Source organism: Schistocerca gregaria, chromosome 2, assembly GCF_023897955.1.
Source record: "Schistocerca gregaria isolate iqSchGreg1 chromosome 2, iqSchGreg1.2, whole genome shotgun sequence".
NCBI classification, from domain to species: domain Eukaryota; kingdom Metazoa; phylum Arthropoda; class Insecta; order Orthoptera; family Acrididae; genus Schistocerca; species Schistocerca gregaria.
Window position 1 is genome coordinate 690,251,263 of NC_064921.1, and position 24,203 is coordinate 690,275,465.

The 24,203-nt window shown below is 40.6% G+C and overlaps 1 protein-coding gene across 3 annotated transcripts in view; it reads left to right on the forward strand.

Moving 5' to 3' along the window:
• The window catches only part of LOC126334772 (ATP-binding cassette sub-family C member 4-like), a 548,862-nt gene extending 534,453 nt beyond the window's left edge, over positions 1 to 14,409 (forward strand). For all 3 annotated transcript variants that reach the window (XM_049997356.1, XM_049997361.1, XM_049997359.1), the window contains exons 23-25: positions 5,302 to 5,431; positions 11,321 to 11,431; positions 12,745 to 14,409. In XM_049997356.1, coding sequence (XP_049853313.1) covers positions 5,302 to 5,431; positions 11,321 to 11,431; positions 12,745 to 12,771 — 268 coding nt within the window. In that variant the 3' untranslated portion in view covers positions 12,772 to 14,409. The remainder of the gene's footprint in view (positions 1 to 5,301; positions 5,432 to 11,320; positions 11,432 to 12,744) is intronic.
• The last annotated feature ends 9,794 nt before the right edge of the window (positions 14,410 to 24,203 follow it).

Sequence of the window (24,203 nt, forward strand, 5' to 3'; positions counted from 1 at the left end):
ACCTCTCAACAGCTCTATGAACAGATATCCGTTACTGTAAAATATTGCACTACCGGCTATTAAAATTGCTACACCAAGAAGAAATGCAGATGATAAACGGGTATTCATTGGACAAATATTTTATACTAGAACTGACATGTGATTACATTTTTACGCAGTTTGGGTGCATAAATCCTGAGAAATCAGTACCCAGAATAACCACCTCTGGCCGTAATAACGGCCTTGATACGCCTGGGCATTGAGTCAAACAGAGCTTGGATGGCGTGTACAGGTAGAGCTGTCCATGCAGCTTCAACACGATACCACAGTTCATCAAGAAGAGTGACTGCCGTATTGTGACGACCCAATTGCTCGGCCACCATTGACCAGACGTGTTCAGTTAGTAAGAGATCTGGAGAATGTGCTGGCTAGAGCACCAGTCGAACATTTTCTGTATCCAGAAAGGCCCGTACAGGACCTGCAATGTGCGGCCGTCCATTATCCTGCTGAAATGTAGGGTTTCGCAGGGATCGAATGAAGGATAGAGCCACGGGTCGTAACACATCTGAAATGTAACGTCCACTGTTCAAAGTGACGTCAATGCCGACAAGAGGTGACCAAGACGTGTAACCAATGGCACCCCATATCATCACACCGGGTGATACGGCAGTATGGCGATGGCGAATACACGCTTCCAATGTGCGTTGACTGCGATGTCGACAAACACGGATTCGACCATCCGAAAAAATGACGTTTTGCCATTCGTGTACCCATGTTCGTCGTTGAGTACACCATCGCAAGCGCTCCTGTATGTGATGCAGTGTCAAGGGTAACCGTAGCCGTGGTCTCCGAGCTGATAGTCCATGCTGCTGCAAACGTCGTCGAACTGTTCGCGCAGATGGTTGTTGTCTTGCAAACCTCCGTATCTGTTGACTCTGGGATCGAGACGTGGCTGCATCATCCGTTACAGCCATGCGGATAAGATGTCTATCATCTCGACTGCTAGTGATACGAGGCCGTTGGGATCCAGCACGACGTTCCGCATTACCCGCATGAACCCACCGATTCCATATTCTGCTGACAGTCACTGGATCTCCACCAACGCGAGCAGCAATGTCGCTATACGATAAACCGCAATCGCGATAGGCTACAATCCGACCTTTATCAAAGTCGAAAACGTGATGGTACGCATTTGTCTTCCTTACAGGAGGCATTACTACAACGTTTCACCAGGCAACGCAGGTCAACTGCTGTTTTTGTATGAGAAATCGGTTGGAAACTTTCCTCACGTTAGCACGTTGTAGGTGTCGCCACTGGCGCCAGCCTTGTGTGAATGCTCTTGAAAGCTAATCATTTGCATATCACAGCATCTTCTTCCTGTCAGTTAAATTTCGCATCTGTAGTACGTCATCTTCGTGGTGTAGCAATTTTAATGGCCGGTAGTGTATAATCCGAACGCCAAAATACCACTCGTCTCCTCAGAACAACAAGCTTGTCTCTTTGGAGCACCATAGGTAGTGAGGAATTGGTACCGCTCAGTCGTTTGACCATCCATCGCTGACATAAGTCATGGCAATGAAGTGATGTGTACACTGCGTGGTCAAACATATGTGGACACCTATATGTAACGCGGAATTGGTGGGCCAGTATAAAGGGAGGCAGAGAATAGTGTGTCGTCATTATAGAAGCAGTAACAGCGGAATGGATTGCTCAGGAGAGCTCATTGACTTCGAACGTCAACTAGTCACTGAATGTCGCTGGAGTAACACTCCATCACGGATATTCCACCTCTTCTAAAGCTCCCAAAGCCGAGTGTTGGTGAAGCGGTTGTGGGGTAGAAACATGAAAGAACAATCACAGTTAAGCCAAGACAAAGGGAGACCTCGTGTCTGAGGAACAGGGTGTGTCAGCACTGCGGAGGACAGTTATATAAAAAATCGCTTGAAATCAGAGGAAGGAATTAATCGTGGGTTCCAAAGTGATACCTGCAGTCCAGTTAGCACAACGAGTGTGTGTTAACGAGTTAAAAAGAATGGGCTACAATGAACGAGCGGCTCCTCAGGAGCTTCACATTTCTTTTGTCAGTTTTAGGCGACGCTTGAAGTGGTGTAAAGAATGAAGAACGTCACCACTGGACACTGGATGACTAGAAATGAGCGAGTTCGAGTGATGATTCACGATTTACTCTGTGGCAATCAAATGGCTGGATTTGGGTTTGGCGAATCCCTGAGAACGATACTCATCATGTTAAGCGGCAACAATGAAGTGCGGAGGAGTTGGTGATATGGTATGAGGGTATTTTTCATGGTTAGAGTGACTTACATTTACTACGTTAACGGAAACAGTAAACTGTAGAAGGATTTGAAAGCATTTTACAGCACTGCGTACTGCATGCAGTAGAGGAAAAGTCTAGGAAGATTATATCATGACAATCCAGCCTATCATAAAGTAACAACGGTGAGACAATGATTTCTGGACAATAACATTCCTGAAATTCACTAGCCTCCCCGAAGTACCGATCTGAATTCAATATAACAGCTTTAGGATGTGTTTGAACATCGATCTCGCTCCACACCCAGCGTCAGACGACACCATCTTCTGTGGTTTCCTCTGTTGAGGAAGAATGGCTTGCTGCTCCTCACCAGACATGCAGACAACTCAGTTAAAGTGTCCACAGCAGCGTTTGAGCCATCATAAGGGTGAAGCGTGGAGCCACCGTGTATTAACATCCACTAATAGGTGAGCCGATACTTTTGATCAGGTGGCGTCTATATCAGTCAGTTGTGTAGAATCAGCTTACTGTGTGGATAGACGTCTGGGATATGACAGAATAGCAGAAAATGGTTGTTGTGTTTGATGTACCCATATCCACACCATGAAACTGACAGATCTATTGGTATATCAACGCTTACTATTACGATGTCTACAAGGAATGGTGCACCATTTGCAGTCTTGTAACACAACATAACACTTTTTAGAAAAAACCCCTAACTGGAAGGGGCCAGAAACGAGTGTCACGTCTTATTTGTGACAATCGGTTACAAACCTGACGGGAATGTCTGCTCTCAGTGAAACCCGTCAGCCAGTTTATGAGTGACCATTGCGAAAGGAACTACATGAAATAGACATTCCGAGTCGAATACACAGTGACAGCGTGTCTTAAACGGGCCAGACAACACAGAAATTGGAGTTGTGTAGCGTGGTCAGAGAAGTCGCGATTTTGTCTCTTTTCAAATTATGTGAAGCATCTAGAGCACCAACGGTTCAAAGAGGTGTTTAACCCCCTCTGTGTGGACGTTTTTCAGGCCGGAGATGGTTCTGTGATGTTTGGAGGGTTTATCATAGAATTATCTGCTCATTCAGATTACCAAGAAGATGAATCAGGACGCCCATCTTCAAGTTTTTGCCCTGCGCTGAATGACCCATCAGATTTCGGTTGCGTAGCTGCAGAAACTGCCAATAGAGACTCAAATGGAATTTATTTAGCAGCACTTCCGAAACTAATGGTACTTGAACCAATACAATTATTTTAAAACCTTTGGTGACCATGTGTTTCCCTTTCTTCTAAATCTTAGTGATGGAGCGCTGCGGATTCTCCCGTCCTCCAAGACGAGAACAACCGTGTTCACAGGGCAACGTAGAGACGTTACTGGTTTGAAGAACATTCAGTCACCCTACTGCATCTCAGTCACACCACTAAAGGATTCCATCTTAATCGCATATACAGTATGTAGAACTCTTTGGAATAGTGGGTGAAATGTATCATTCCCACAATTAGGTAGCCCTAAGGGATCTAAACATCAGTGGGTGGCTTCAGATGGCTATGGCATAGATAAACACCCTTTATCGCCAAACTGAGGCCGTTTTAAACGCTGTAGGTGATGTTATACAGTGTTTGTGCGATGTTTTCTGTGGAGGGGGGGCTAACGTTTTTGTTCCACGTTCTAGCTAGATAGGTCTAGAATCTTATTACAGACTTCCGGGACTAGCAGTAGAGCCAAATGAACAAGTACATCTCTACTCCGCATATCATATTGCAGTGTGGCGGGTACCCCAGCATCTACTCCTCTCCCATTTACACCCCCCCTCCCCCTTCACTAAATTTACCCATTCTGTGAATAAGTTCTTTGATTGTTTTCTTTGTGGTCATTTCGCGAGACTTGCAACGCACGTCCTCGCGAGATCGACGATTAAAGAAAAATCAAATTTATTACTTTAACTGGCTTTAAAGAGTGATCTCAACCGTCTCTCTTTGCTAATGGTAATTGTCTGTCCTGTACTTAGTGCGTGGTGTCAGGCAATATGCAGACGAAAGCTTTGTTATGTGGATGTGCAAAAAAGGTCTAACTGCTTGATTTCCTCTGGCGTAGAATTTAACACCATTAGACTTTGCTGGGACTATATGATACATGTAACTTTCCATTCCTTAACTCACTCAGTTGAAGCTCTGCTTTTAGTAATTCTAACTGCAGTAACCGTGCAAAGATTCTGAAAAACCCGATAATTTAAACACATGGTCTAATTTTGTTGTACTTGTGTCAGGCAAACGGCATTTTCTTATCCATGTGATTCTGTTAAAACTGTTAGTCATACAGGGCCCGCTAAACGTGTTAGAAGTTTCTAATAGGTATCACTAATCTTTTATGTATTGTTCATGATCTTTAGTCAGTCATGATCACCAACGCATAACGCATCTAGTGATGATTTGTATATCTTATGGAGTTTGGAGTAATATAGTGATACAGTTGAACTTAGTATGTTACGTTGATATATTACAGGGTTCGATTAAACAAAAAAAGCAAAGCCTTAAGGTTCTAATAAATGAAAAGCACCAGTTTGCTTTTGTTCTACAATATTAATTTTATTGCTAACCGGTTTCCAGCTTACAAGGCCATCTTCAGACATTTCTTAAGGTTCTTTTTGAGTCTACTGCACACACGAATTGGGGTGACAGTCATTAAAAGAAAAGCATTTCCCGCTGCGGCAGGACGTTCTCATGAAATTTCAATCACCAAATTTCTCCTCAGAGTGTGAAAATATTTTGTTGCCACCCACCTACATAGATAGAAATGATCATCATAATAAAAAAAAAGAGCTTCCACGGAAGGATTTAAGTGCTTATTTTCCCCGCGTGCTCTTAGAAAGTGGAAAGATAGAGAAATAACTGACAGATGGTTCGATAAACCCTCCGCAGGCACTTAACTGTGAACAGCAGTGTAATCACGTATATGTAGATGTAACATGTTTTTGGATATTTATTTACTTAATTATTGGTGTGGAGTTTCACTTGTGCTGCTACTAAACAAACAATTCATTTTTCAGCACTGATTCGCTGATTCAGAAGACCATTCGCCTCAAGTTTGCACACTGTACGGTACTGACTGTGGCACATCGTCTCAATACCATAATGGATTCCGACAAGGTGCTCGTAATGGATGCTGGTCGCATGGTGGTATGTACAAGTGTTTTTCTCAAACACGTTTTATGTTAGAGATATGCAAGAAGTGGACAAAAATAGGGAAACACCAAAAACACGATACATTACCATGACCGATATTGTGTAGGAGAGCCGTTGGAAATGAAAATAACTACCAGTTGTCTCGGACTGGATAAATACGGGCCCTGTACGATTTTGAAATGAATTTTATAGCATTGTTCCTATAAAACAGTGGCAAGTTCAGTTAACGACGATGGAGGTAGATAGCAACACGCACCATTCTCTCCCAAGCAGACCACAAAGGCTCATTAATATTGAGATTTGGTAACTGTGGAAGTCAAGGAAGATGCGACGATACGTGCTCGTGCTCACAAAACCAATCCTGGGCGATGTGAGCTGTGTGAACAGCGGCCCCGTCATCTTGGAACACAGCATTACGATCGGGCAACAAATACTGTGCCGTGGGATGGACAACATCAGCGAAAATGGTCACATAATCGTTGGCTGTAGTTGGATCTCGCAGAATAACCTTGGCGCACATGGAACACTTCAATACTGTTGCCCCAATCATCGTCAGACCCCTGCCATGTATCGCTCTTTGGACATAAATTCAGCTAGATAATGGAAACAGTGTGAAACAAGAGTCATCCGACCAAATGACTTTCTTCCATTGCTCCATAGTCCGTGTTTGATAGGACTGGTGCCAAGTTTTCGTGCTGCGGGCATCTACACTAGTGATGACACGTTTTGGAAATCCAACTTTCCCTGTAATTTCGTACTTACGGAGCTCCGTTCGTGTTGGGTTCGCGAGTGCGACATTCAGCTCTGCAGTGACTTTTGCAGATGTCGTTCCCTTATTTTTCGTCACAGTACTCTTCAATGACCGTCTGTCACACTCGCTCAGCATACACTTTCGTTTGTGCTGTCACTTACCTGATGATGTTCTTCTGCTTTCCTCGGATGCGGTATAAACCATCAATACGGTTCCTCTTGAAACACCAAACACTTAGGCTACCTTGATTACGGAAGCACCCACCGTATGAGCACTTACAATTTCCCGACGTTCGAATTCACTCGGCTCCGACCTTCTGCACTCACAACCACACAGAACACTATACTGACTACCACTGACACCTTCAACGTATTGAGCACATTGCACAGGTACTGTTCGTGGTCAAATATAACAGTACAACCTGCAAACTTCGCTAATATCTGTATTTATGTTCAAACATGCAATTCTCGCGGGGTTTCCATATTTTTGTCCAACCCGTATATGTTTCCTTGCCATTCTTCACTGTGAAGAATGTTAATAAGCCGGCCGGGGTGGCCGAGCGGTTCTAGGCGCTACAGTCTGGAATCGCGCGACCGCTATGCTATGCGCGCTGCTGCTACGGTCGAAGATTCGAATCCTGCCTAGGGCATGGATGTGTGTGATGTCCTTAGGTTAGTTAGGTTTAAGTAGTTCTGAGTTCTAGGGGACTGAAGACATCAGAAGTGAAGTCCCATAGTGCTCAGAGCCATTTGAACCATTTTTTCTTTCAGTTAATAACTTTAACTGTAATTTACTAGAAACATAAATTGTATCAGAAAATTTTAGCTCTTGGGACGAAGATCTCTACTTCAGTCTATACCGGTACATTAAATATACACACATCAAAAAAAGTTTTGCATCACCTCGGTTCCGAGAGTTCAGGAATCTGTACAGAGAATTAGAACAGGGATCAACATAAACATCATTTCCGCCCTTCTTATTGCTCAAGAAAACCCACATATTGCATGTTGTACCACCACACAGCGAGACGTTCAGAGGTGGTGGTCCAGATTGTTGTACAACCGCTACCTCTAATACCCAGTAGCACGTCCTCTTGCATTGATGCATGCTGATATTCGTCATGTCATACTATCCACAAGTTTATCAGTGCACTGTTGATCCAGATTGTCCCACTCCTCAACGGCGATTCGGCGTAGATTTCTCAGAGTGGTTGGTGGGTCACGTCGTCCATAAACAGCCCTTTTCATTATCGGTCGGAGGATGGCATTCACGTATCGCACAGCCGTTACAGCGCCTTCCGTACGTCGGCCCCACGTAGTGCCACCCCAAAACAGTAGGGAAACTCCACCTTGCTGCAATCGCTGGACAGTGTCGAAGGCGTTTAGCCTGACCAGTTGCCTCCAAACACGTCTCCGACGATTGCCTAGTTGAAGGCATATGCGACATTCATCGGCGAAGAGAACGTGATGCCAATCCTGAGCGGTCCATTCAACATGTTATTGGGCCCATCTGTACCGCGCTGCATGGTGTCGTGGTTGCAAAGATGGATCTCGACATGGACGTCCGGAGTGAAGTTGCACATCATGCAGCCTTTTGCGCACGGGGAGAGTCGTAACACGACGTCCACTGGCTGCACGAAAAGCATTATTCAACATGGTGGCGTTGCTGTCCCCCGAGTCATAATCCGTAGGTAGCGGTCATCCACTGCAGTAGTAACCCTTGGGCGGCCTGAGCGAGGAATGTCATCAACAGTTTCTATCTCTCTGTATCTACTCCATATCCGAACAAGATCGCTTTGTTTCACTGGAGACGCCTGGACACTTCCCTTGTTGAGAGACGTTCCTGGCACAAAGTAACAATGTGGACTCGATCGAACTGCGGTATTGATCGTCTAGGCATGGTTGAACTACAGACAACACGAACCGTGTACCTTCTTCCTGGTGGAATGACTGGAACTGATCGGCTGTCGGACCCCCTCCGTCTAATAGGCTCTGCTCACGCATGGTTGTTTACATCTTTGGGCGGGTTTAGTGACATCTCTGAACAGTCAAAGGGACTGCGTCTGTGAAACAACATCCACAGTCAACGTCTATCTCGAAGAGTTCTGGGAACCGGGGTAATGCAAATTTTGTTTGATGTGTGTAGTATACATATCTGTGTGGCTCATGCCCTGGTTCAAGCTTAATTTGTTGACGCCATTTGACCGAAAGGAGTGTAACTGTTTCGTGGAGATGATTGATGAGTACGTTTTATAGTGTAGTGTCTTGTTTGTGTTGTTACTGTTTTCGATGATGATGCTAATGATAGAAGTTAAAGGATGAAACTCAGTGTTGCCACATAGTTTGCTCCTTTCTAAGGACAGTTTTACTCTTTACCGCGAACGTTGGTACACATTCTAAGCTACTAACTTTCTATACATTGCTGGTCATGTACCGTTGATGAACTTTTAAATTTCTTCTCTACACCAGGATTCAAACTACATACCTCTAGCTCAGCATTTCGGAACTGTGTCCCACAGAACACTGGTGTTACGCGGAAAGTGAATAAATGCTCCGCGAAAACAATTAATAACATTGCGCTTTTTTCGGCAGTTTGACGATACTAATTGCTTTTTAAAATGTTATTAAGATTTCTGTGTTAGTAGTTATAATTTAAAATTGCAGTAATCACTGAATAAAACAAGTTTTCCTCATTTTTAAAAATTTCATCTTCAAAATAAACAAGGTCGTCCATCAAAATACGAGGATTCTCAAAGTGTTACGTCAGAGGCTAAGTTTGGTAACCTCTGCTCTAGATGGAGATCGGTGGAGTGTGATTGACTCGACTATTGAGGCGGATAATTGTGGTGTTTTCTAATCCGTGTGGTGGTCGAATTTATCTACAATGGAATCGACAAGGGAAAACATCGTACCGCTGGCACAAAAGGGGGAGGCGGTGAATGTTCATACTCACTAGTAGTGAACTCCAGTGTGCTGTTCGAAATCTTAAGTTAAAAGCAGTAAGTTTTATTTTTTTACGATGCTAAGCTTGTGTGAAATTCAGAAATTTGCAATGGAGGTATCTTGTTCTTCTACAGAGTTAATAAGCAAACACTCAGGTGTGTCATAACGAATATTCTCTGTACACATTTTCGAAGCTTCAGAACTAATTGAGATCTTCAAGAAGATTTTCTTTCTGCGCCGGAAGGTGCTCTGATGTGGGACTTCCTGTACCGTCTTTACCCATCAGACTACCCCCTCTTAGTAGTGGTGCGACAGTGACTCGAACTGGGGACGTTTGCCTTTCAGATGCAAATGCTCTACCAACTAAGCTAAACAGCGACTACCGATGCCTTGTCACGGCTGTAGTTGCGGCAGTACCATTCTCCTATAATCCTAACTTCACGGAAGCTCTCCTGCGAAAGTTGTAAGACTATTCACTCCTTGAAGAAAAGATACTGTGGAGACATGGCTTAGCCATGGCAAAAGTCCCAAGATCGAGTCTTGATCTGGACCACAGTTTTAATCTACCAGGAAGCTTCATATCAGCACACACACCGCGGAAGCATACCCCAGGCTGTAGCTAAGCCGTGTCTCTGGAATACCCTTTCTTTCAGGTGTCATAGTCGTGCAAGTTTCCCAGGAGAGCTTCTGTGAAGTTTAGAAGGTAGGAGACGAGGTACTGCCGGAAGTGAAGCTGTGAGGACGGGTCGTTAGTCGTGTTTGGGGAGCACAGTCGGTTGAGCACTTGCCCGCAAAAAGCGAAGGTCCCGAGTTCGAGTTTTGGTCCAGAACACAGTTTTAATCTGCTAGGAAGTTTCGTATCTGAGACATTTCTTAATAAGGAGCAACTGGTATCTAAATTTACCTCAAGAATTTTCCCTCATATTGGTGATATGAAGAATTTGCTGCTGTGTTTATTCTCTGTAACTGAAACAGTCTCGTTTAGGGATTGATTCTTCCTAGTAACTACCGTCCACCAATAGATAGCATCGGTTTGTAATAGATATTTGATGAAGCCAACTTACTTGTCGTAAATTCTACCACTGCATCATCTCACAGCACCATTGAAACGTAGCTGTTAATTACCACGGAACACAAAATAAAATGCACATCGGTGTGGTGAGATTGTTACTCACAGCAGCCACTGACAGTTTTTAGTCATTTCTTATACAGAGTCGTCAATCGCATTTTTTCTGCTGTTTGACAGATATTTGCAATTTCATTTTTTGCAATGTGTAGTTGGAGTCCGCCCAAACAAATACTGCTCATCAAGTCTTACACGTGACGTTCAGCACCGACAGAAAGAGTAGGTTTGTTTGCCGTTACGAGCAACATTATTATTTTCTAAAGCGAAATTTAACGTTTCAGCTCGATTGAGCGGTTCAAGATTAGTTTAGAGCGAGATTTGTTTCATCGGTATGTATTAACAAGGACAGTAAAACACGAAGATAAACCAGCAATTACTGAGCGGTGCTGTCACTGCTAGAGTGTTGTCTATTCTTCGTGTTTCACTGTCCCTGTTAATATATGTCGATAAAATGAATGTCATACTAGTCTAATTTGGAACCGCGCAATCAAACGGGCTCGTAAAATTCGACCTTAAAAATCATTCTGCTCGTAACGGGAAGTAAACAGATTCTTTCTGTCAACACTGGGCGTCGTATGACAGACTTTACGAGCAGTACTCGCGTGGGCTGATTCCAGCCACACACTGCAAAGAAGAAATCGCAAATATCCGCCGAAACACTAGAGAAAATGTGACCGTCGACCCATAGCACGTGACACCCCGTATAAACCCACCAGAATGTTCCAAAACACACCAGCAGCTGGGTTTATGGTATTGCACATATGGTTCTTCATTAATTTATTTTTAGTTAATTCGTGTTCACTGTTCTATTGAAAAAGTCATCAACACAAATGGACAGTTATTGTTGCTAAATCAACAGAGTATGAACTGTCGGTGGCTCAACACATGTATCCAGGTACTACGACTCGAATTCTGTCGTGAGACTACTCCCGTGTTTTCATATCTGTCAGAGTATTTACGTTGTCCTCACAGCTAATTCCTTTTAAATGTTGCCTTTCACGCAGTTGAAGGCAATTTAGTGGAAGCTCTGATTAGGGAAGTATCATATTACTTTATGCACACAGGAATTTGACCATCCTCACCTGCTGTTGCAAAATAAGGATGGATACTTCTACAAGATGGTGCAGCAAACCGGCCCGTCCATGGCAGAACAACTGCGAAGAGTCGCTGAAGAGGTAAGCCGCAACAGCATAGGATTAGAGTAAAATTTTTATGCTCCTGAATTCGCATCTCCTTGACAAATTTATTATAAACTACAACGGAAGGAATTTCTTGGACCGTACGATACACATCTTCTTTTTCTTCTTCTCCCCCCTCCCTTCTCTCTCTCTCTTGTAACCTCCCCACAGAGAAAATGTTATCTCCCAACATTAAAAATATAATTATTTATAATTATTATTCTAGCGTAACCTACCAATAATACAATGTGACGAATCTCTCAATAAAATTGTGGCTTACCTATAACCTTTCAATAAATAACTGACTGTGAATCTAAATGGGTAAATTTGGACGTCAGCAGTGCTGCGTCATGACCCTGAAAGATCATACTGAATAAATTAAAAATCTTTCCTCAATAAGGTCGCCGGATAACGCATATATATCTGCTCTTATAATAAATTTTTCTGGCACAGCCCAGTGCAATGCTGGCCAATAGATTTGTCATGTATAAAAAGAAACAACTGATTTGTCTTTACAATAATCAAGATGACCATGGATTGGAGAAATTAGTAAAATCCTTAAATTGAGTTGAATGATTGTCAAAATTTAATTTTTATAAGAAACATTATTACTAAGAGATTTCTTTTTAAAGAAATTTACATGAGACTTGATATAACAATACTACATATGCGCGAGGCTGCTTTTACCTCATACTACAACGCTCAGGCTCCGCCATCGCCCCACACGACCGGCCCAGCCAACTTCATACACACGACTGCTAGCAACTACTTACTACTACTGTTACCGACACTTCTCTTATTGCATACAACACTGCTCTCTGGTCTGAGATACTCTTAGAGCTTACATATCGCAGACAGCGCGTGAGCAATCCATCGAAATTACATCTGCTCGAATGCGCTAGCAACAAATTCCTTAATCATGGACCTCTTACACTCTCTCTCTCTCTCTCTCTCTCTCTCTCTCTCTCTCTCTCTCTCTCTCTCTCTCTCTCTCTCTCTCCCTCCCCCTCTTACAAATCCAGTTATATGAGAACTCGTCTTGTTGTAAAACTCGGACTTATAGTTGCGCCGTGTACCGTACAACAAGACAAGCTTCCCGAAAACCTTGTTCAGAACGGGAGAATCGCAGCTATTTTTAATTCTTTTCTGGGGCAATGTGCCACAGCAGAAATACGAACGCCTAATGCTTGTATGTGTATCTGTTGCAGTGTGTAATAGAATAAAGCCATTGTCTTGCTCCACATGTAATGTAGTGTATCTATCCGATCTTGCATTGGCCGTGTATTTCATGACTTCGTTTTCTTTTCCAGTGCTATCACGGTACGATTCGCTTGTAAGGAAGTTGCAGAAGAACAGGGTGTCTAAAACGCTCCTGCCATGGACATTTATTGATTTATTTAGGATGCTGAAAAGTGCTGAAAAGAAATGGAATCGGCCAAAGTTGTACAAATGTACTATATTTAATTTATTTTTGCAAATATATTATTTATAATTTCCCGAGGTCTGTTTAAAATGAAAGTGTAATTTTTCTATAATTAAGATAGTGGTCCTGGGCCACAGAAAGTGGAGAGACGAACTGCTCTGTGGAGAAACTTAATGTCTAGATTTTCAGCTTTTAGTTGTGAACTTACGAGTATGTGATTGACGTAGAAGACATTACCAATTCACCTACGTCTCTCGTCCTTTTAGCATAGCTCGTAGTATGATACCTGACCGTGTTCCTGTCGTAGTGTTGCGTACAACATAACAGAATAGAAATTCTATTGCGTGATTATCAAATATATCTCACGACTGCATTGCCGACGGGATACTAGAGGCTAATAAAACATAACGACATATTTTAGGACTGGAATACAATGTTGAGGTTGCGACAGAGCTTTTCCATATTCAAAGCGCGTTTGCGGGTATAAAGTAAACGATAATCGATTTCCTGCATATTGATACAACCGGTTTAACTATTGCACTCACGGAAACCTGTCTTAACGCTAGAGGAATGGAAGACAGCTAATTGAGGTTTACGTTGTTCCTATCGGCTGTTCATATTCCATGTCCCAAGAAAGCGATGAGAGCTGGATCACCCAGTTTTTAACCAACAGAGTTTGTATCTAGCATAAGCATATCTTTGAGACATATTTTGTCATAATGCATATTCTACTGTTAGTGTACGATATTTCTGTAACAATACGAGGAAGCAATAATTTATTCGGATCTAGCTATTCTGATCAGCTACTCTTGCCACATTTTCTTCTTAGCAAAAATAGCACTGCTTATTTAGGATGACAAATATCGTTCTAACCTAAAAATTGTATTCCTTTTCGTCCGATACTCTTTCTTTCATCTTATCCTCCAAAAAAAGACCCCTCAAAGGGGAATTTGTTACTTGGAATCTGAATGAGAATAAAACTCGGTATTCACTAATATTTATCTCTTATACCTGCATCCATTTAAGTTTCTCGCTTCTTTGAGACAAGCAGAACATTTAATTTGTATTTTGAAATAATGACCAATTGATGGAAATCATTTAAAATTCTTTGTGTCATTCGTAGGAAATAAAACGACTCCTGGCACTCTGGCCATCTTGAAACGTGGAATAGAATCTCAGTGTTGATTTCCTATTTCATTGTTTTCTCAAAATAAAAGTGAAACTTCTAAAACTGATTTGGCAAACACCCGAATTTAAGTAAACGAATAAATCTTTTCAAGGTTTGATTAGTTTTAAACGCACGTGGCAGAAAACACAACATGTAGATAGAATAAAAGTTATACCGCCATACATCTAAAATGGATTACATCAAATTCCTGTCAAAATCGCTTCCAATTTTTTTCATGTCTGTATTGTGAACTTTTTATACATTCGTAAAAGTCAACTGTTTTGTATTAAAATAATTTATAATGTTTTAATTGAAGTATCTGTATTACTTTTTATGCAAAATAAATCAATAAATAAAACAAAAATAAAGAGAAATTATACCATGTTTCATGATATATATTTTACCGATCTCCATTTCTTTTTCAGCGAAACAATACCATGCTTATTAACAGTCATAACTGCACATATAGGAAGAACATCTGGTAATGCATATCGTTCATGACTTATACGTCATATACTCCATTGAGTATTCGCTGCGTAATTTCACAGCAACATCCAATAATAAGTTAGATAAAGAAGGTACTTTTCAGTAACATGTCGTGTACGTTTTTAACGTGCTGAGGTAATACGTTACGAATATAAGTCCTCTTTATTAGGAATAGCGACTTTCCTAAAATTATCAAAAATGATCAGATCAACACGAGACAATCATAAATATTTTAGGCTCATATTAGCAAATGAGTACTTTTATAAATGCGGCCCTACTGAGTACAGTTAATCCAGAGGTATAGTCGTTCTGACATATTCCTATATCTAATTAACAAGATATTCCATCTGTTTCAGACGGAGTACCCATTAGGTTTAATAGCATAATAGTAATTACTAGGGGAAGAACTGATGTGCCAGTTTCAAGTGACCAAAGTTGCACGTGACCAATTGGGAAAACGTAGACATCTCTCATCCACCCAAGCCAGCTTTTTTTTCCTAGGAAAGTAGTGCCAGGAATTGGAAACGATGTGAATATGATACACAAAATCTTACTGAAGTAAAGGATATTTACGAGAGTACAAGAAGTCATGACTGTGAATGATAACCCAACATTACGTCATCATTCCACCTGTATAGCGTTCATGTTTCTTCCGGAACACTATGACTGCTAGTTTAATAGCTGCTTGGTCCAGCTTTATCTCACAGAAAAGCTTCATTTTGTTGTGTTACGGATTCTAGAGTGCACGGTACATGACCAGAAATAAATCGCAATATAGTTTACGTATAAATCAAGAAGTTCCTTTAGATTAGGAGGGGGGCACTTATAAGAAAAATATGGAAGAAACATGAATAAAATATCTTAATAGTTCCGGAGAAAATTTTGCAGAAGCCTCTAAAAAGTATAACTTGAGAATTCTGAACACACTATCACTTTTTCCAATTCGTGATGGGATGATACAGCAAACAGTGATAAATGTTTGGAAGAGATAAACAGTCGTGGCTGAAAAAACAGTCTATTATTTTCTATTTTTCCAATTCTGCATATCGGCTTGTTTAGGGCATCTTCAGATTGGTCTACAAATAATTTTTTTTGCAGCCAAAAGAGTTTATCTCGTCACACTCTATTTACAGGAATATATTTAAAGATATACATTACAGGATAAATCATTGATTGATTACATCATTAATAAGCAAAAATAAAAAAAGGGTATTTCAAGACTGTACAGCCTTGTGGGGAACCAACTGTTGATCTAATGACCACTTCGTTTTTCAAAGGCGACGTATCCAATTAGGAGAAAATACAAGAAATGGACAACTGACTAGCCAGAAGATTGAAGAGAAACACGAGCAGATGCGGTACAAACTCTTTCTCCTGAAGCAGTACAGCATAAAGGATTTATTTCTACGAAAATCGGAATGTGAACTAAAAATGATGTCAGAATATGACAATGTTGAAAGGGAAAATGGGAATGTTAAATAAGTAATTAGCAAAATTGCCCTAGAGGTATTGCGGACAGAGAGTACGAGTGTAGACAAACAGAATCGTCTATGGGTGTCGGATAGCCTTGAGAACTTGATGTGGGAAGAAAAGAATTTATACAAAAAATGATTATCAAATAAATCACAAGATAAAGAAAATTACCAGACAATGAACCAGGAGTTAAGAAACAGAATTAAATGAAAAAAGAACAAGATGTGGAAACAGGAATGCATTCACAGTGAAATTTAGCAGACGGATACAAAAGATAGAAGTCTGAAGGACACTTACTGAAAAGAAGAAAACATCAGTAAACAAAGCAGTGAACAACTTATTTCTTTTAAGGGAATGGGAAAAGCATTATGCTGATCTAATAATCCAATAGCTGAAGACATACTCCAGTGTATAAAAGGGGAGGAATGTAATACTGTAGAAACGCTTCGAAATATGAACATTACGATAGAAGTGAACAGCGCATTAGCCGAAACGAAGAATGCCCGGTCACCTCGTCCAGCACATATTCCTGTGGAATTATTGAAAGTTGGAGGACACAATTTCAATAAAAGAATAAGACACCTTATACTCAGGTTTTATCAATGGACTGAAATATCGTATGTGATTTACATTTTCTAGAGGGAGAAAAAAAGACACGAACTGAAACTTCCTGGCAGATTATAACTGTGTGCCAGACCGAGACTCGAACTCAGGACCATTGCCTTCCATGGGCAAGTGCTCTGCCGATTTATTTCTTGATTTTGTTGCATTGTTCACTGAATTCGTTCAGAGCAAACGTCCGATGACACCCGTTCAGGCTCTTGGTTGATCCATTCGCTCAGTTTTGTATTACAGAGGGCAGCTAACTCTCTGACCAAACACGCTGAGCTACCGTGCCAGCAATCGACTGAGCTACCAAAGCACGACTCAGGCCCCCTATTCTGTATCTTTCCGCCATTTTGCCGATCGGTTCGGTACGCAGGCGCACCGAACGGTCTTGTTTTCAAAGGAGAGGCCCAACATTATTCTGTAAGCATTGCGAAAGCGATGCCGAACGGCCATAGCTAATTGAAACACTGTTGTCAGTTCTCCTCGCACCAACCAATCAAAAGCAATCTACCTCAGATCTGCGCATGCCAACTGCAGCGCCACAGCTGCAGATCTCGAAGCAGGTAGAAGGCGACACGGGCACGTTATTCTTCACAATACCGAAAATTGCGGTTAGAGTACGTATTAATGTTCAAATTTCACTGGCCATATGCTTCCATCAATGTATGATAATGATAGAATGTTGACTGTGTTCTGGAAACTGTCATAAATGACACGTATGTCATTTTGTTCTGATTCACATCGATGTCTTCTTTTAGATTTTACATTTCGGAATATGAGTTACGAATGAACGTCAGTCAGTTGTTCCATGCACAGCAATTTCATCTTTCATTCCTTAAACATATGGAAGTCACGAAATCGACGATACTCATTTCTAAGAATGCGCGCTCTTACATGTAAATAACAATGAATATTTCAGAAAAATGCTTAAGTTTCACTATTAACAAAGTGTCAGAATGTGTCACAAACACAAAGAGGAAAAAATTATTTCCGTACCCACTAGTATGCAAACCTAGGACATTTGACACGGCAGTTCATGCCTTATCGACTTGGCTACAACAATGAGGATGCCTTCAGCTCTTTATTCTGCAGAATTCCAGTCGCAAGAGATTCAGGCTGACTTCACTGCCAAATGATGTGGGCGTAAGCTGTAAGTGTATGAAATTTTGGGAGGTTTCCTCTATCAGGCTTCACAAAATTCCTTTGCATTGTTACTTAAAAGTTTCAAACATGTTTTGATAATCGATAAGTAAACCATCTGCGGAATAAAGTAGCTGAAGTCATTAGTAATTTCCCTAACACTCATATGATATATGTAAGGAGAGCCAACCTTTTGAAATTTACTGATTTTTTAAAACTCTTGATTACGTTAAAATAACAGGTGTTTTGTGATAATATTGGCCAAAACTGTTTTTTTATGTTACAGTTATTCACAGTAACAACAATACAAACCATATTTCTAACAAAGAAAAATAGTCTATTATGAACTCACTTTCTACCCAGACGCATCCTGGTGGTTCTTCAGTAACACAATCACTAAATTCGAAGCTGAAACCGCTCAATATGTTTGAAATAACAAATTCTGTATGTAAATAAACCACCAGAACCGAACGAGAGGGCCATACCAAAATCTAAAACCTCTTGGTAGAATTGTCGAAAATCGGCAGAGGGACCGACCGGTAACAGGTCTCAGAAGCTTACTGAATAGGAACTTCGGATAAAGAACCAAAAGTGACGTCACTACTGATGCTAACCTATTGCACCGATCGGTACGAACGATACAGAATAAGGCCCCAGGACCAATCCTCACAGCTTCAACTCTGCCAGTATCTCGTCTCCTACCTTCCAAACTTCACAGAAGCTCTTCTGAGAACCTTGCAGAACTAGCACTCCTGGAAGAGAGGATATTACGGAGAGATGGCTTAGCCACAGCCTGGGGGATGTTTCCAGAATGAGACTTTCACTCTGCAGAGAAGTGTGCGCTGATATGACACTTCCTGGAAGATTAAAACTGTGTGCCGGACCGAGATTCGAACTCGAGTTCAAGTCTTGGTCCGCCACACAGTTTTCATCTGCTAGGAAGTTACATATCAGCGCACACTCAATTGCAGAGTGAAAATCTTATTCTAGACACTAAACGTTACAGATGTATTAGTGTGAACTGCATTATGAGCCGCTTATTGGCAAAATTATGGATGAGAAAGTGTGACAGAAGGCTCGCCACTATTTCGGGGAAGACCAGAGTGTGAACAAGCAGAAAAGACCCTGTAGGGATAACATCTTTATTTTACAACAGCTAACGGATAAATCTATAGCAGTAGGAAATGAGTTACACACTTCCATTATAGATTAGCAAAACTTTGGCACTCTTCTGAGACCAAAAATGTGGGATGTTTTGAAATATATGGATGGCCATCTTTTACATATTATTATTAAATGTGCACAGTTGTCAAGGTATTTTTTAAATATCGTGACATCTATAAATTTACATGGGCTGCTCGAGTAATAGCCTATATTCTTACAAAAAAGAAAAAAACTGGCAAGAACAAAAGATACAAGAGTCTACAGAAGCTTGGATGTATCATCATATCGCTTTTTAATCTGCAGTGACAAAATATTTTTAAAAAGATGGAAGAAACCAGTCATAAACACTCAGTCGGAGGTAAGAAATTATAAGATGCATCTACTCCAACGATATAGTGTCGTATTATTATACGAAAAGAGACAAAATGAGAAACCAGCAAGTAACAACCTACATGGAGAATGCAATACTATTAAAGAAATTATAACGCACGTAGCCACTGTAGCACTAGGAACGAAAAAAGGAAATATGCTAAAAAGGGATTAACGATTATGAATGAACATATTAGCAACCTAACAAAAGACAACGAGAAGGTGTATCTAAAAATCTTTCCCTTACCTAATAACGTGTATTAGAGGAAGGATTATATAAGTAAGTCTCCTTTAATGGAGAAAGAAATACGAAGAATGAAACGAGAAGTTGGGGTCGGTATGTGAGTGAACTAGAACATGATATTCATGGGAGACAAAACAAAGAATACAAAATTATAAAGTACTTGAATAAACAAGAACGAGATACTTGATAAATAAATGTAATAACTGTAAAGTGATGTGAAGGTCGATGCAACATGTTATCACCTCACACAAATGCAGGATGCTTTTCGATCGGTACCCCTGGGATTTGCAGTGGGATGATAGAGGCTAGCACGAGTGGGGTGGTTGTAGGAATCTGGAACGTTCTATAATAATTAGTACTGGAATACTTTAGTAAATAACTTTTACGTAACTTTGTCCTGCTACTGCACTCCAGGAACGTAACTAATAATAACTATTTTTCTTGAATACAAATGACTCATTAACAAACATTAACTGGATTATACAAAAAGCAATATAACAATTTTCTGGTATTACGTGTGTAATACATGCGCGAACTAGAGACTGCGAACCTAGCGAGATGAAGGGTATTCAAATCTGACTTCGCTCACGACCTGTAGCTGACTCGGCCGGTCCGATCTGCCAGTCTCTGTGCCATGCAGTGGCGCTGCAATCGCCAGCGAGTTCAGAGAGGCTGCAAGTGCTGTACCGCTATTGATTATCGCAACCTCTAGCGTGGTGTCTAAGGTATGGCTAAAATATTTTAAATGTCTATTGTACCGTCTCCTGGATATGTTACGATAACAAAAAGTTAATTGTGTCAATAACGAAGACAGATTTACATGTTTATGTATGTAAATGTGCTAGCAACGATGACATGTTATTTTGGAACGAGAATACCTTCCATCTTCACGTGTTCTGGAGATAAAAACATTAATAATAAATATATTTCTGCGTAACAAATTTTAAGAATAACGAAGACTATGAATATACCATATAATGCAATTTCTATACCTACCATTGTGGGACAAACACTTGGATTAATAAAATGATGACTCTGGTGTGAGCCGTCTAACCTATTAAGTGCTTTTGTATGCGGTTGGTTCTAAGCATACGATTTTTCACAATATACGTATAAAAAGTATTTGTCTTTTTAATCTCAGTTCATATCTCTCTCTCCCCTTCCACATGTGAATATAATTAAGTAAAAATAATTAATTATCGCTAGACTTCAAGTTTTATCACTGGCCATCAGCCATTCTTTTGTCGGGATGGCGCATTGGCAGCCATTATTTGAAATATTTGATTTTGGCGCTTGACCCACAAGACAACAAGAAAAAATACTTTAAATATTTTGCTCTGAGGAAAAAAATATTTTTTTTAGAATTTTTTTATGAAATCTACACAACATACCCAAAGTTAATAAATAATAATAAGAGCATAGGTCTTGCTTATGAGTAAACCGATAACTGGTAAAAATCTTGTTTTCACTGCTGTAAATATTATTCGAATTAAAATTAACAGTATAAAACGTCAGTGTTTAACAAATAATTTACTTAACATTGAGAATAATAGTGCAGCTACGTAGGTGATTATATAGTGTCTCTCTCTGCAATAATAGCTGTTGATTGTGCATTAACTAAGGCGGTTTTAAACAAACCACGCGTGTTATTGAGCTAACCGTGTGTGTTGTCAACGTAAGTTAATTGTTACAACCCAACCTAGTACCATTTTTCAGAATTATTTGCCTGCGAAGCAACATTGATGATGGTTAGTGTATATTTCAGACGTTACTACGAGTGTGTGAAATATAAGTGACGTCACGACTTACAGATATTTCCATCCACTACACCAAAAGTAACAAACCGATACTTTTCATAAAATAAATAAACAAAAAGAGAGAACGACAGAGAGAGAGACGATATACTGTCGATTGATAATGAAGGAAAACCAGAAATAGACACCTAGAGGAAACGTGGCAGACGAATGGAATGAGGCTCTGATATACCCCACTTACAGGAAAGGCGATAAATCACAGTGCACAAATTACTGAGGAATCAATCCGCTACATTCCTTTTAGAAACTGCATGCTGAAATTGTAAACGAGAGATTAGCACCAGATGTGGAAACACTTACAGGTACAAAACGGGTCCAGGAAAGGTAGATCATGTTCTCATCGTCTTTTCATTGTGGCACAAGTAACCGAGAAAGAAGAGAACTTATTTTACCAGTTTATTACGTTTTTAACGACTATGAAGATGGATTTGACAAGTTAAAGTGGAAGATGTTTTGAGAATCACTTGAGGAAACGGGAGTTCAAGCGCATCTGGTTACGACAATTCAGTCATAATACAAAAATAAAATAAGGATCCATGTTGTAAGGAATGGGTCATAATCTACAGACATTAATGAAGAAATCAAACAAGGCGGCCAATTTCCCCAATTTTTATACTGACGATGTCACTCGTAAATGGTTGATTTTATTAAATGCCATTTTAAGGCGTGATAATTGTAATTTTATAACGATGCTGTTTGCTGATGATCAAATTACAATAGGAAAATCTGAAGAAAAGGTTCAGATTTCAACATATAAACTGAGTAAAGCTACTGCTGTACACTGAATGAGAATATCCATACATATTATAAAAAAAATGTGTGTGGGGTTCCACATTCCCGTGTCAAAGGCGTGGGTGAAAAAGCAGCGTAGCCCATATCGTGCGAATACCCATATTTCAAATCCTTACGGAACTTTTTCTTGCTCACAATTCTCACAAAATGACGAAAGGAAAACGTTTATCGCTTGCCAATTTTCACTGTTCGTGCAATAAAACTGCCGCACGAAGCATGAAGTTTTAATTTATTACTTATTTACTGGTAACTGTATTCGCGACACATTTTGCAGACAGTATTCGCATATAACACTGAATGTACGAGCAAAATCATATAGTTGTTCAAAACTCAGTTCAAGAAATATGAAGTCACAAACACTGACATGCGTTAAAAACTGCTCCGTCATACACAGCGTTTAAATTTATTAGTTCTTTGCTACCGACTATATTCGCAACAAATTTTGCGGACAATTGTCACATGTGTAGTTGAAAGTACTTGGAAAAATCTATCATTCTACGGCACATAGTTCAGGGCATACGACGTCATAAACAGTGAGCTGCATGAAAGTGAAATTGCAGAACGAAATTCGCTAGAGATATAGGTGAAAGATGTGTACAAACAAGTATGAAATACTTTAAATATATCTGAAATATATTTGACATGTACGTTCCGAGGCAAAGTCAAGGGTAAAAAGCTCATGGTAAACCCCTGGAACAATCTGAATCAAATTTGGTAAACATATTAGCAGTCGGGAAAGAAATAATAAGGGAGTAAAAACCACCAGCCTGGTATTGAGGTTTGGGGTGGGGTTATAACGTGGAGAGGCAAGGGGGAGGAGCGAATGGACAGATAGAGAGGGCTAAGGAGGAGGCAGACATAGATGGGGAGGAGGAGATGGACAAAGAGAGGGGAGGGGGAAGTGGAAGAGTGGGGAGGGGAGGGGATGGACAAGGAGAGTGGGAGAAATACATGGAAAAAGAGAGGGAGGAGGAGGTGATGGAATTAGAGTGAGGAGGAATAGATGGACAAAGGAGAAAGGAGTAGATGGATAGAGAGTATGGGTGAAGAAGGTGGAGAGAGATAGGGTGAAGGAGCTGGATAGACACGAAGGAGGGGGAAATGAAGAGAGAGGGGAGGAAAGGACGTGATGGACTAATAGAAGACTGGAATAAATAAATACCCAAGAAACTTCAGGTACTCAGCTAGTCCCCAGATGCATAAATAATTGAACGAATAAAAGTGTTTAAATATTTAGGGTGCAATTTTAAATTTCCCAAGTCAGATTTAGAGCTAAAATTGGTCAGATTCAGACCTTTCTGTGGAACTACACAACGTACATTAAAGCATAATGTATGGAAAGAAACATTAATTAAGCTGTACAAAGTAAGAGCGTTGCCGTGGTAGCGAATGCTGGACCCTAATTCTGATTATCATCAGAGATGAAGTTCTTCCGCTCTGGGACGTCTCTTTTTTGTGTGTCATCAGTCTTCTGAATGGTTTGATGCCGTATTCAACGAATTCCTCTCCTGTGCCAACCTCTTCATCTAGGAGCAGCACTTGTAACCTACATCCTCAATTATTTGCTGGATGTATTACAATCTCTGTCTTCCTCTACGACTTTTGTCCTCTACTGCTCCCTTTAGTACCATGGAAGTTATTCCCTCATTTCTTAACAGATGTCCTATCATCCTGTTTTCCACTTATTCCTATCCTCTCCGATTCTGCGCAGAACCCCCTCGTTCCTTTCCTTATTAGTCCACCTAATTTTCAACATTCGTCTGTAGCACCACATCACAAATTCTTCGATTCTCTGCTGTTTCGGTTTCCCCACTGTCCATGTTTCACTACCATGCAACGCTGTAATCCAAAACGCACATTCTCAATTTCTTCCTCAAATGAAGGCCTATGTTTGACACGAGCAGCCTGCTCTTGGCCAGGGATGCCCATTTTGCCATGTCTTGCTTACTCCGACCGACATTGGTTATTTTACTGCCTAGGTAGTAGAATTGCTTAACTGCATCTACTTCCTGACCATCAGTCCTGACGTTAAGTTTCTCGTTGTTCTCATTTCTGCTTCTTCTCGTTACTTTTGTCTTTGTTCGATT